The 14,532-nt window shown below is 43.2% G+C and overlaps 2 protein-coding genes across 4 annotated transcripts in view; one reads left to right on the top strand and one right to left on the bottom strand.

Annotated features, from left to right (window-relative positions):
• Positions 1 to 14,532, bottom strand: part of CDH23 (cadherin related 23) — a 460,126-nt gene that overhangs the window by 133,186 nt on the left and 312,408 nt on the right. The window contains exons 25-26 of the mRNA XM_074232774.1: positions 7,716 to 7,776; positions 4,085 to 4,233 (exon numbers count right to left, since the gene is read on the bottom strand). Of these exons, the coding sequence (XP_074088875.1) occupies positions 4,085 to 4,233; positions 7,716 to 7,776 (210 nt within the window). The remainder of the gene's footprint in view (positions 1 to 4,084; positions 4,234 to 7,715; positions 7,777 to 14,532) is intronic.
• C4H10orf105 (chromosome 4 C10orf105 homolog) overlaps positions 1 to 14,532 on the top strand; it is a 49,670-nt gene that overhangs the window by 25,198 nt on the left and 9,940 nt on the right. The window contains exon 3 of one of the 3 annotated variants that reach the window (XM_074232778.1): positions 14,178 to 14,317. The exons of the other annotated variants lie outside the window; for them this stretch is intronic. The gene's annotated coding sequence lies outside the window, so the exon portion shown is untranslated. The remainder of the gene's footprint in view (positions 1 to 14,177; positions 14,318 to 14,532) is intronic. 3 annotated transcript variants of the gene reach the window in all.

Here is a 14,532-nt window from a genome sequence, read left to right as displayed (position 1 = left end):
GTTGAATGTTGTTTCTGAAGCTCTCTTTCTCAGTTTCCCCTTATTCGGGGGCCCCCTGCCCTCAGCAATGGATGCTGTGTTAGCAGAACTTTTATACCACAAGAACCCAGACCCCAAATGCAAATAAGAACAGCCAGGCCAGGATGCAGCTGCTTTCCAGGTTGAAACCTGATTTTGTAGCTACAAACAACTTAACTGGGGAGGCTGTGATGGGGAAGGGGGTGGGGCTGGGGTCCTGAATGGAGGAATTTGGGGAACTCTCTTAGTGGAAAGTAAACACGCATCCATCACCATGGCGGCCCCTCCTGTGTCTGCTCTTTGAATGGCCTTGCAGGTCGAGGGTCATGGGAGAAACAGAAAAACCTAAAAAAATCCAGGGCTCCGATGTTGACAAAACAAGAGCAAGGCTGCAGGGAGGAGGGTCTGGCGGAGCCTTGCGGCCTCCCAGTTTTATCTGGGGCGTAAAGGAAGACATCATGCAGGAGGGTGTGTGGTTTCCAACAGATGGGGTGTCACATGAACATAGGAAACACAGAAGACCTCTTGTTCAACAGGTAGCTGCGACAAGAAGGCAGCCGACAGAATGGTGACCAACTTTTTTTGACTAGCTTGGAAGGGGAAGGTCTGACCTCCGTGTGTGTGTGTGTGTGTGTGTGTGTGTGTGCATGTGTGTGTGTGTATGTGTGTGCAAAGGTAGTTTCAGGAGGTCTGGAGCTAGAAAGAGACCTCAGAGGTCTGCGGTTCAGCTTCCTCATTTTACAGATGTGGAAACTGAGACCCAGAAAGGTTAAGTGACTTGGTGTGGGCATGTATAAAACTATACCTTTGCTGATAGACTTAAGGGTGTGTTGGGGCAGCTAGGTGGTGCAGTGGATAGAACACCAGCCCTGGAGTCAGGAGGACCTGAGTTCAAATCAGACCTCAGATACTTAATAATTGCCTAGCTGTGTGACCTTGGAAAAGTCATTTAACCCCATTGCCTTACCAAAAAAAAAAGACTTAAGGTTGTGGACACCATATTTCTGTAGTTAGATTCCATTGGTTCCCAGGTCCTGAGTTGTAGCTCTAAAACTGACTGCTCACTTTAGAAACATTTTACAGGTCATAAGAGGCACTGCGTGAGAGAATGAGGATGGTTTAGTACAAACCCATCCCTACTGCTGGGGAAAATAACTCTCAAGAAATTTAATTTAAGAAATTATTTTGCTTGACTATGCATATTTGTTACAAAAATTTTCTTTTTCTTCTCAATGGGAGGGAGAGAAAATAAATTGTTGTTAATTAAAAAAATTTAATTAACTTAAAAAAAATAACTCTAAGTTAACCAGTAACAGTAGGTCAAATTCCTATCTCTGCTTTCCTTTTAAGAAAGTCAGCATAGAACAAAGGGCCCTGGAATTGGAGTCAGAAGACCTAGCTTTAGAATATGCCTTTGCCACCTGTCTGACGCCAACAGCTCACTCTTTGGGCCTCAGTTTACTTATCTGTAAAATGAAGACACTGGCATAAAATAACTCCAATATCCCTAACAGATTTAAATGCTAACAACTTTAGGATGGATGGCGTTTGAGGCAGTCCTTATATATTATGATACATGCAAGTAGGTCATGATGTGAGGAGTGTGTGTGTGTGTGTGTGTGACTATCAGTCATGGGGATCCTATTCCAGACCACTTCCAAGGTGAGACCACCTGAGGGAAGCTACCATACTGCTCTGAGAAGGCTTATGGCCTACTCAGCATCAGGTGGGGACAGGATGATATCACTGACAGGTTTTCTCCTAAAACCCACAGTGGGACCCATCTTTTTTCCAGGGTGAAGCTGTTGTGGTGGGGCTGAGGTATGACAATTAGTTCTCTTAGGACATTGTCTGTAAAAGATGATGTCTGCCCCGACACACCCCCAGGTTCCTATCCAGGCCCTGCTCACTATTTCCACTCTTGCTGCTGATGTGGGCACTAGGCAGGCCCGGTGAGTACAGTGAGGAAGTCATTAAGAAGGGCCCCGATCAGCACAGGTCAAAAGTCCCCACAGGGTCCCCTTCTCATCTTTTCCCATCTTCTTCCCACTCACTACCTCTCTGGCTTGACTCACTTCCTCTCCCTAGCCCAGGGGAAGGGGCTCTAATGTGATGGCTGGTGGGTAGGAAACCATATTTTCCTTATTCTTCCACCCTTTCCTTTCTTTGGGGTTTGGCTGGAGATCCATGAAGCCTTGGAGGGAGAATGTGTTGTCTAGTGTGTTATTGGTTCTCCTTTCTTTCATCTTCTGCCCTTGTTTTTTTCTTTGTTTACTTCTCTCCTTTTCATCTCCAAGAAGAGGGGATTGTACAAGTGCCTCAGACTCATTTCATAGAATCTGTAAATTCTAATGAACATCTCCTAAATCAAACAGAGGGTCCATACCCCTTTCTAGCTTTGCTTGGAAAGGCATGAAGATGTGGGTTACACCTACCGACATGACCCAAAGGAAGGATGTGTGGCCTCCTTTCCTTGGCAAAACACTTGACCTGGACTCTGCCTGGGCCAGGTCAGTGAAGGGCTAGATTATAGTGCAGACTTTCAGTTAAGTCTCATGCTCAGGGACTGGCCTGACGTCTCTCTCTCTCCCATTCAGTTTCATGGGCTCATGATTTGGGGCTGATTATTGGGAAGGGATGTTGATTTTATGTCTTTTTCCTAGATTTTTGGTTAGAGGGGCAAATAAGAGCTGAGGAGGGAAGGGGAGAGCTTAGGTGAGGATATATAGGCTATGAACGTCAGTGGTATCTCCCACATCTATTGACTTACATTGATACCTATTTTTATCATTCTCCCACCTCTGCTCCCCTATGAGTAGCTCAGTACCCTCCTTTCACTGTTGGGGAAACTGAGACAAAGGCAAAACAAAGGGTGAAGATAAGGTTGAACCTAAGACAGTCAGTAGAGCCCTAGAGTCTACATAGAAACAATAATGATAATAATAATAATAATAATAAATAATGATAATTTGTATAGTGACTACTGTGGGCCACTTTCTTCAGCACTTTACAGTTAATTTTTCTCATTTGATCTTTACAACAACCCTGGGAGGTAGGTACTATTATTAACCCCATTTTATAGGTCAGGAAAACAGATGAGGCAAAGAGAGCTTAAGTGACTCAGGGACACATAGGAAGTAAATTTTTGAGGTTGGATTTGAACTCCAGACCCTATACAATGGCATCGCCTAGCAGCCATGACTCCTACAATACCTTGCCCCTCACTTCAACCTATTATGGTCAAGCCCATGATCGAGACTCCATTGACATGGGCCTTGGCATTAAAGTTACAGATGGATGAGACCTCCTTGATCCTTCAGAAAGATAATACAGCATGGCAGATAGAGAATTAGGAATTCTTCAATAGGAAGAAATAGGTTTGTGTTTTGTCCCCTTGACTTATTAGCAGTATGACCCTGGGCAAGTCATTTCACCTCTGCCTGCCTCAGGTTTTTTAATATGTAAAATAGGGATAATAATATTTGTAGTGCTTACTTTGCAGGGTTTCTTGAGAGATTCAAATGCAATGTCAATACAACCTTAAAAAGATTATAGAAAAGTCAGTCTCTAAATAATGATAATAATAATAATAATAATAATGTTATGCTTTATTTTGGGGAATCGAGAAGAATAAATAATAATAAATAGAATTTAAATATCACTTTTAATTTTATTTATTTATTTAAGGCAATGGGGTTAAGTGGCTTGCCCAAGGCCACACAGCTGGGCAATTATTAAGTGACTGAGATGGGATTTGAACTCAGGTCCTCCTGACTCCAAGGCCAGTGCTCTATCCACTGTACCACCTAGTTGCCCCCCCCCTTAAAATAACACTTTTAAACTACTTTACTAACTTGTAAGGAAAACTCCCTTAAGGGTATTCTTCTTCTTTTTTTTTTTTAAATTAGAGTTTAGTTTTTAGTAGAGAAGAGACTGAGGTTCTTAAGTGACTTCCCCAGGGTCCCACAGCAATTGAGAACTGGTCACCTCCAAATCCAAGGCTATATCCACTATGCAACACCACCCCCTCACCAAGGAACCTTCATCATGAGGAAGGTGGTCTTACCCTGACAGAACTCCTCATTGGTCCTAGATCATAATTATAGGCTTCCACCACCAGCACATGAGAGGAGTTTCGTTCTCGGTCCAAGGGTCGGGGACCTCGCATAAGAAGCCCGCTGCTGACATGAATCCTGAAGTTGTTTCCATGGTTACCTGGAGAGATGCACAGAGAAGCAAATATAATAGTGGTTTGGTGTTTACAAGATACCTTCAAGTCCAAAGACCTTTATTTTATTTTATTATTTTCATGCTCTTATTTGATTTTTGTGATCATGTTGTGAGGTAGGTGCTCTTCTTACCTTCATTTTACATGTGAGTAAACTGAGGCTTAGGAAAGTTGAATAACTTGTCTAGGGACACACAGATAGTAAGAGTTTAAGGTGGGATTCTCCCTGATTTCTAGGGTAGTTCTAGCCACAGTGTCTCTGAAAACAAACATACTGATCAACCAAAAACATAGCTGATACTTTTGAGAAAGGACTGAGACCATGGGGGTGGGGTAGGAAGGCCAGAAAGGGAATGAAGGAATCTGTAAATAAATCCTATAGCAGTTAGGATGTCTCTGGCACATATTCTGATTCTGTTTGGAAACAAAGGTCCTGGGGAAGTTATAGTAGCTGGGTTGTAAGGCATGATGAACAGAGCCCTAGATCACAAGAGGAGAGCTGGCTCTGACACTCTTAGATGTGTGGCTTTGGGCAAAACTCTTAACTATTCTGTGTCTCACTTTACCCATCTGTAAAATGGGGATAGCAATACTTGCATTATTCAAGTCAAGTCAGCAAAAATTTATTAATTATTAACTGTCCCAGACACAGTGCTAAGGACTAGAGATATAAAGAAAGGCAAAAACAGTACTTACCCTCAAGGAGCTAATGGGGAAGACAACATGCAAACAATGATGTACAAAAAAGGCACTTATAGGAGGTAATTAATAGAAGGAAGGTGTAAACATTAGGGGGGATTGGGAAAGGCTTCTTGTAGAAGATGCAAAGGCAAGAAGTGAAGATGAGGGGGGAGAGCATTCTAGGTATGGGAGACAGCCAGGAGACTTCATGGAGTTGGGTGATGGAGGGTCAATTTTGAGGAGCAACTAAGAGGACAGTCTCATGGGCCTCCAGGGAGGCCATCTGGAAGGGTAATCTGTGCTTAGAGAATTGGCAGCTCTTTTGGCTATGACCATCTGATTGACTGGAAGACAGGATGAGAGGGAGGATTTAGGATTATCTTGAATATACTGAGTCATTGGGGAAACTGGAGAGTACCAAGTCTGTGTACTGGAACTGCTATTAGTCAGAGATGGGAACAGTACTGGGCTCACCATGAATTACGCATTCAATATGGAAGCCTTCATTATTTATTACCAGTAGAGCTGATGAGTCTGTGCTAGGGACTGTAGGAGAGGAACCCTAGGAAGGAAGAACTCGAAGACTAGCCAAAGAAAGACCATCCAAAGGAGTGTTTGCTATTCTAGGATATAATTTCACCAAGTTCACCAGGGCTGGTGTTTGGGATTTTGGGGGGAAGGGTGCCCTAGTCTGACCAGGTGGTGCGTTAAGGGAGGAAAGAGGAAAGTGTTGGAAGACTACTGGTCACAGGGAAAGGATTCCCTTGGGTTATGATTGTTCTTGATTGGACCAGGGGTCAGGACACAGATTACTTTCAATTCTGGGAAATTATATTAACTACAGTAAGCAAAAAAGTGAAGTGTTCCCTTCTATAGAAGGAGCTTCCACCAGGAAGTGGTCACAGCAGAAAGGAGAACGTTCTAGAAAGGATGGACATCAGGAAAACATTCCACTGCCCTGAAAGATAGAGGGGTATGAGAATCATTTGGGTCTTGGTTAACATAGACTTGAGAACTAGATAGAGAACTGGGGAAGGAGCAAAATCCATACTTTGGAGCTGTGTAAGGCACTAGCTCTTCCCCTAGCTTAGCAGCTAGAACTAGTGACCAACTAATGTCTACCTTGCAATGAAGAGGAGAACCCAGGGATGTTAATCTACAGGACTCTGATATTCAAACATCTGACCAGGCAGGGAAATCAAAGAAATCTGGGAACCGGCAGACTGACCCTCCTGGCAGGATCTTGAAGGCCAGAAGGAGACATTAGTATGGTTGAGTTCTTTAAGAGAAAAGCAAAAAGGAGAAATTGTGAGAAGAATGCTAGGCATGGATGCGTTGATAAATAGGACTTAGTTGTGTAGCTTAGTGGATACAAGTAAAGGTGGCCATCCGACAGGCAGGCATCAAGACCTTGAGAACCATACGCCATGTCAAAATGGAGCAAGGATGGCAGTGTCCTTGTTGATATGAGCTAATATGATTCAGTTCCATGTAAGAAAATTCAATCACATACACCCTCCCAGAAAGGGCAGGAAGGAAGATGAGTTGGAGGTAGAGTGGGTGGACTAATGATCAGAATGGAATCTGTCTTTCACTATTAATCCTGGCCTGAATTCCAGGATCCTTTCCTGAAATTATCCTATAACAGTAAAATTAACTTCGGTTTCTGGGCTGGTGTTTCTAAACTGGTCCTTTTTTTAAAAATAGGTCTAAAGGTTGAAGGAAAGCAAGAGAGTCAGTGGAGACCTCTCTGTGGCAAAGCAGCATAACTGGCAGTCAGTTAACTAGATCAATTGTCTTCTCCCTTGTATTCTCCTACATTATAGGCGTGTTTTGGGGTTAGGGTTGGATCTCATGCAGTCGGTTATATTATAAACCATAAGGGTGGTGGAGGAGGCAGCCTTAAGGAATACTTCAAAATGGCTTTGGTCATGATGATATATTAGGTCATAAAGTCAAAGAGGACTGTGTCTTTGATAATGCATTTATTCTTCTGGGTATGCAAACATCAAAGGTTATAGTATCCTTACAGTCAGAGGTTGCAGGACTCTTAACACTGGGAAAAACTAAATGCTGGTTCCAATTCTTTCTTTTTTTTTTAGGTTTTTGCAAGGCAAATCAGGTTAAGTGGCTTGCCCAAGGCCACATAGCTAGGTAATTATTAAGTGTCTGAGACCAGATTTGAACCCAGGTACTCCCGACTCCAAGTCCAGTGCTTTATCCACTACGCCACCTAGCCGCCCTGGTTCCATTTCTTTAAAGTTCTCCAGAGACCCTTGAATTGAGATTTCTCAGGCTCAGGTTGCGGGAATGAAACTGAAAATTTCAGTTCTTCAGAGGACCCAGGAAGGATTAAAAAGCAAACAATCAATTAAGAATTTAATAAGGGCTTACTATGTGCAAAGGTTCTGTAAATACAATTTGTAATTGTAAATGTAATTCTCTCTCTCTCTCTCTCTCTCTCTCTCTCTCTCTCTTCTCTTTCTCCACACACACACACACACACACACACACACACATACACACACAATAATACACACATGCACACACACACACACACACACACACACACACACACACACACACATATATATATATATATATATATAAAATTGAAAAACTTGTCCTTTTCTCTCAACTACCCTTCCCCTTCCACTAATTTTCTCATAGCTATCTATAGACTACAGGGAGTCTGAGGAAGGTAGGGACCTTTTGGAAGGAGGAATAATGTTCTAAAGCAGGGGATGATGATTGCAATCCTTCAGGAGTAAGGGTTTATAACACTTACCATGTAGGATGCGGTACCACACACGTCCATTATCTCCCTCATCTGCATCCGTGGCCATCAGCTGGAGGAGGAAAGATCACATTAATTCTTTTCATTTAGACCATTCTAGAAGAAATTACTCTTATGGTATTCCTTCTTCCCTGTTCTACCACCTCCATTGGTCCCCTTCCTTATTTAGAACCTGTCCAAAGAGGGAGTTTGAGGATAAATTCATTCAGTTTATCTCATACTATCATAGCTGATCAATTAGGACCTCGAACTCTCAAATACACAATGGAGGCTCTGAACTGTTTCTAAGTTAGCTGCTTCTTAACCCTTACTACTAATGTGGGGCATCTGTGTGGAAGGAGGTAGAATCAGGGGAGAAGACAGGTAGTGGGAAAAGGGGTGCTTTAGAAGAACATGAAGGGTCCCTCCAAATGTTTTAGACCTCATAAGATCCTGATCTGTGTCAACACTCTAACAAAATAAAATTGAGTCACTGCTCTGTGCTTCATTTTTCTGAGCAATAAAAGGAGAAATATGAATGTTTACCTTACAGGTGGCAGCATTGGCATAATGGGTAGACTGCTGAACTTGGAACCAAAAGAAGTTGAGTTTGCTATTCCCCTGTGACACTTAGCAGGTGTGTCCCTGGGCTATTCACTTAACCACTATGTTCTTCAAACAACTCCCTAGGACTTACCTATTGTGTTCTAGACAGGGTAGATGGAATTTCTACATTGGGAGGTCTCCCTGCAGATGAAATCACAGATCCTTCCTCCCAGGTTTGTTGTCACATATCACTCTTACTAACTGATATATGATAAACTGGAAGGAAATAAAGGATCCTCTAGTCTACCCTCTCATTTTACAGAAGAGTGAGCTGAGACCCAGAGTCACAGAAAGCATAATTACTATGATTAATAACAGTTATATAATACTTGAAAGCAGGATTTATTAATCACTTTTTATATCAAGATTCCCTTTGGAAGTCTGGTTAGACCTGTGGGTCTCTTTTCAGAATGATGTTTTTAAAATGTGTTAAACAAAATACGTGTGATTCCAAAGAATACCAAAGGTTAGTGAAAATGAAGTTGTAAATTTTTTTTCATCCAAGTTTAAGGACCTCCTAAAATGAATTTCTCTCTAGGCTAATATTCTGTGTTTATTTCAACTTTCAACTTTAAAGTTTGCTTTTTTATATATTAACCTCTTTTGAGCCTCAGGATAATCCTATACCTCAGAGAGGTATAAAGAAGAGATATCTGAGACTTACAGGGGCAAAGTGACTTGCTCTTAGTATCAGGCAGATTTGGAACCCTGGTGTCTTGATATTCAGCCTAATATTCTTTTAACTTGCATGCTTTGTCCTTATAAGAGAAAATCACCAAAACCTTATCATTGCTATTAACTTGCTCAGATTTACCTGTGTGAAGAACCATGCATCCTTTCATGCATTTGGTTGCTGAATGAAGGATTATTGCTAACTTTGAAGTTATTGCTCACTTTGCTTGATCCAGAAAATTTGGGACTCATTCCCACAGACTGTCCACAAGGCTCTCATGGTTACCAATAGCCCCATTATACACAAAGGCCCTTGATACCAGAAAAGACACAGATTCATCCATAATGGGAATCTGTCCTAATCCATAAGTACAGAAATCAGCAGTATCCTTGATAAATATTCATCTAATCTCAATCCAGAAATGGGGGAAATCTATTCTTTCTCAAGGCAGTAAGAGCAGAGACAAGGGATGCCTAGAATCAATGAATAGGTATTTATGCCTTTAGCTGAATTAGGCCTCATATAAAGGCTTTTTATGAATATAAAGACCGAAACAACCCCTGTCTTCAGGGAGCTTATATTCAAATGGGGAAAACAAGAATTTACAGAGTATATAGAGAAGAAACTCTCAGATGGATTCTTTTATAAAGGCAAACTAGACTGTTTTTTGGATCAATGCTCACCTAGTCTCTAATTATCGAATGGGCATTGCCTCAGACAAACTGAAACCTGGGAAAGACCTTAGCTTAAAATGGCCAGGGTCTTCCATTGTATCCATGACCATCTCCAGTTTCTTGATCTATGTCTAGCCATGGACTTTGATGATTCTGGAGAAGAGAGTGAGGCTGATGACTGCACAGCTCTGCCTCCAACTCACTGGCAAATCAAGATATTACCCTCCTCTTCTACAGGAAATGTAGATATTATTGATTCACACAAAAAGGAGAAATAACTTCAGAGAAGAAATATAGAGACTTAATAGGGTAGCTAGGGGATGCAGTGGATAGAACTTGATCCAGCAGTCGGGAGGACCTGAGTTCAAATCAGATCTTAGATACTAGCTGTTTTGTGACCCTGGGCAAATCACTTAATACTATTTTTTTTTAGTTTTTTTTTTGCAAGGCAAATGGGGTTAAGTGGCTTGCCCAAGGCCACACAGTTAGGTAATTATTAAGTGTCTGAGACCAGATTTGAACCCAGGTCCTCCTGATTCCAGGACCGGTGCTCTATCCACTGCACCGCCTAGCCACCCCCACTTAATACTATTAATTGGAAAAAGGAAATGGTAAACTACTGCATTACCTTTTGCCAAGAAAACTCAACAACATAGAGAATTTATCCAGAGAAATTAAATATGAGCAGGTTAGGAAATACTTTTAATATGCAGGGCCTGTTTACTTTTTGTCTTTGCATATCCAGGGCTTGTCACATAGAGATAGGACTAGAACTGTGATTTCATTGGTCTAGAGAACTCTTTGGCAAGAAATTTTCCCCTCCCAAAGTAGGTCAGTACCTTCGGTGCAGTTTATAGTCTTGGAGAGTGACCTAGAGACAGACCTTAAATGATCTGACTTGGGTCAAACAGCCAGGGAGGGCCAGAGGCGGGTCTCAAACCCAAATCTTCCTAGTTTCAAAACTGATTCTCCATCTCTATTATGTTGAATGAATCTTTCTCTGTTACTGTGTATAAGTCACTTTTCCTTCTCCGGGGCTTACTATTCCTCATACTCCCAGTGATTAGGCTTCTTGAATGCCAGATGTGAATACACAACTGACCTTAGAATCCATTGAGTAAAGGAAATGTGCTGGGTTAGGATTCAGAAGAACTGAGTTCGAATCTCAGGTCTACTATTTCCTCTTAGTTCTGTGTTTTCTCATCTCTCCAATGAGACATTTGGACCAGAAGATGTCTTTAGGGTTTAATTTGATGACTATGGGTTTATTAATGGGAGGCTCTGTCTGGGTTTTAAGAACTATTCTAGCTAAATCTTGAGGTTTGTCATTTTGAAGATTGGTTAAAGGGGATTGATGACTTTTCCTGCCCATCATAATAATGAACAAAATCAAGTGAGAGGCTTTTGATTGTCCTTGGTGGACCACACCCACACATCCTGGAAGTAATCTGACAGCAGGGTTTTGAGATGTTCATGTTTTGAGCATCCTGGCCTAGGATAATAAGGGAATATCCCAGTGTCTCAGAATGCTGGAGGTAGAGGTGTATGGGATCTACTCTGTTTTTTTCCAGATAGGCTTTAGAGGCACTTAGTTTCCTTTGTTCACGAAGCCCCCCCCAAGGTAACCTCCTAGTTTCTACAAGAGCAGGAGATGCCCTATCTCCCTGACTGACTGCACTCCCTTCCCCTCCTCTTCCCTCTCAGCCTCCCCAGGAAGTCTTGAATACTCAACAGGAAGGGTTGGGGGATGAGAAGAAGGAAATGGGAAGTTCCATCAGCTCGAAGACCTTGAGCAAATCAACAGAAGGATTGGGACAATTCCTCTGCCCTGGGAGGAAATGTAGTCCAGTGGTTCCACCTGGTGCCTCTGACATACACTGCAGGACTCCCCTGACCAGAGACCTCCCTTTTGCTATAAGGTCTTGTCTACCTCATTCCTAGCTTGAAAATGGGTGCAATTATTGCTTACCTTTCTGGTCATGCAGCCTGTTGAGGCTGAAACCTATAGATTGGGAAAATTCCCACAGTACTTCATTACTAGATACTTTCCAGGGTCATCTGCTATTTCCCCCATCTAAAATTGGACCCAGGGAGCAGCTAAGTGGTGCAGTGGATAGAGCACCGACTCTGGAGTCAGGAGGACTGAGTTCAAATCTGACCTCAGACACTTAATAATTGCCTGGCTGTGTGACTGGGCAAGTCACTCTTAACCCCATTGCCCTAAATAAATAAAACTTTAAAAAAAAAGAATTTAAAAAAGGTTTAAAATCAGACCCAGGAAAAATTGAAGACCTTGTTCTTTGGGGCAACTTCAATTTACCTGCCAATAACTCTCCCTTCTGCCTCACCTCACAGAGCCAAGTTGGGGATGCCAATCCCTGTACTCTAAGACAAAGGATCATAAATTTAGATTTATGAATTAGGAGATGAATGCATTTATCTTATTTTATTAATGGATAAACTGAGGTCCACGGAAGTACAGTAATCACCTCTTAAAACCCTAAAGTTCAGTTGCCTCCTCCATCACAAAGCCTTTCCCAGTTCCTCATTAGTTGGCTGTTTTCCTCTCCCCCTCTCCTCTCTTTTGCAGTAGATATATTGGTGTAGATGTGGTTCTCTCCTCTCCCTCTGGTTGAACTTAAGCTCTTGTGGTTAAGTGTTTCTTTAAGTATTTAAATCTTAAGTGTTTTGGGGGGACTTTGGAGTCCTGGGGGGTATTCGATATTTATTGAATTGAATTCTCAAAATCCCAAAGGCGGTATTCAACTCCTTTAAAGCACCTAGAATGTACTGTCTTATCACAGAGGGGAGTGAGGTCTAAAAAGACTGGGAGATATATGAATAAAGTAAGAACTATAGTAATGGTGGGAGGGGAGCTGACTTAGGATGAGGGGGCCTGGTCTGAGTTATCCAGATACCTCTCCTCCTCCCCATCCAGAACCTTCTCCCAAGCCCATACCTGAGACTGGTTATGTATCTCTAAACAGCCTTGCAGCTGGTTACATCCCTGAACAACATTCCCATTCAAGGCAAAACTCCTTTAAAGTATGGCTTGTGTGACTCTGGGATGATGCTGATGAGAAGTTGGAGGTAGGGACGCAGTTAGAATCAGAGCTAAGTACCAGAGCAGGTGTTGTAAGGGCTTTCCCCCAGGTTCTGGAGTTTCTAAGGAGCCTTATTTCATATTATTTAGTATTTGAGTAAAATGAGACAGTTGGAAAGAGAGAGTATGACTTGCAATCAGGAAAATTTGAGTTCAGATCCTTCCTGAGACATTAGCTAGGTGACCGTATACAAGACAATGAATTCTCAGCCTCAGTTTCCTCATCTGGAAAACAGGAATGATAATGGTCCCTGCTTCACGAGATTGTTGTGAGGATCAAATAATTCATGTAAAATGCTTTGCCTACCTTAAAGCATCAGATAAATGTTAGTTGTGATTATTGTATCTCCCCCTTGGTTGGACAGGCTCAGAACTCATCTAAAACCTGATGACTCTCTGAGGCAGCCAGCTGTTGCTAGGGGCAGCTGCCGCATTCTGGCTTCTGAAAGGAGGCTGAAGAGTCAGGGAGGAGGGATGGTGTGTGTGTGTGTGTGTGTGTGTGTGTGTGTGTGTGTGTGTGTGTGTGTGTGCATGCGTGTGTGTGGTGTATGGAGAGTGGGAGAGAGGGGGAGGGATGGCCGCTGCTTGGAGGGTCCCAGGAATGGGCCACCCAGATTGTAAGGACATCAACTTCAATGCCTTCAAACACCATCTCCTCTGCCTGTCAGTTGCCTTGGACAGGACATTCTGTATGACTCCTTCTACTGGGAGGCCAGGGGGCAAAGAAGGAAAAAAAAATACAAGGAAAGGTTTATGCTCAAAGAAGAGTGGGGGGAGGGCAGGGGAGAGAGAGAGAGCAGAGAGATGCTGTGGGATACTGGGAGGCAAAAGAAGCAGCTTGTAACCCAGGGGAAAGGGGCCCACGTCCAGTCTCCCTCTTTCCCTCCCTCTCTCCCCCCGCCTTCCCATGGTCCTCATGGTCCACTCCCTCAGTAACCTGGAGGCTGGCAGGCTCTGAATAGTCAGAAACAGACTGTACCATTCAAACTTTCACCAGGGGAAGGTGAGAGCATTGGGAGGTCTTGACAGACTGAGAAAAGAGCTAATTCTGGCTCCATTCTGACCTTCTCCCCTCCACAAACCTGCTCTCCACCCTATCTGGGCCACTACCACTGGCCCCCCCAAGGGAATGAGGGAAATCAGGATATTCCTCTAGGTTGGGGGACCTGAGAGCTCCCAGGCTGGTTTGGGGAACTTCTTTCCACATCTCAGTTGCCATCTCTACCCCTTGCCCATCCCCTCTTCTTCTTCCCTTCCCCCAAAGTCAGGACCAACTAAAGGGAGGGGAGAAGAGAGGGTGGGGGGAGGCACACTTTATCCCACTCCTTGGGACTGATTGTCTGTAGGGGGACAAAAGCAAATTGAAAGCTCAAGACAGAGCAGGACCTGGATAGCTAAAACTCAACAGCTTCGTCCAGAGACCCGAGAAAAAGTCACCAGGGAGGAGAGACTGGCCATCCAACTTCAGGGACAACTGAGGAACCTCTGTCCCTGTAGAGTAACCAGGACGGGGCTGCATCCTCCCAAGAAGTCTTTCAGCTGAATACACAGAGAAGAGGTCAGTTCTTGGTACCCCCTTCTCCCCAGAAAGAACCATAAGAGCTTAGGGGGACATGAAGAATGGATTGATTCCTGGCTTCTCTGGGGTGGGGGGCAGAGGGGAGCCCAGTTATCACCCCTTTGCAGAGGGTTACTGCAAAATTCAGAGAAGCTGTGTGGTGGCCCCAGATCTGGGGCAATCAAAATCACGTGTCCCTTCTTTCTGGCACAAAT

Source organism: Macrotis lagotis, chromosome 4 (genome assembly GCF_037893015.1).
Source record: "Macrotis lagotis isolate mMagLag1 chromosome 4, bilby.v1.9.chrom.fasta, whole genome shotgun sequence".
In the NCBI taxonomy this organism is placed as follows: Eukaryota; Metazoa; Chordata; class Mammalia; order Peramelemorphia; family Peramelidae; genus Macrotis; species Macrotis lagotis.
Note: the sequence above shows the minus strand (reverse complement) of the source record. Positions and strands in the feature narration are given on the sequence as shown.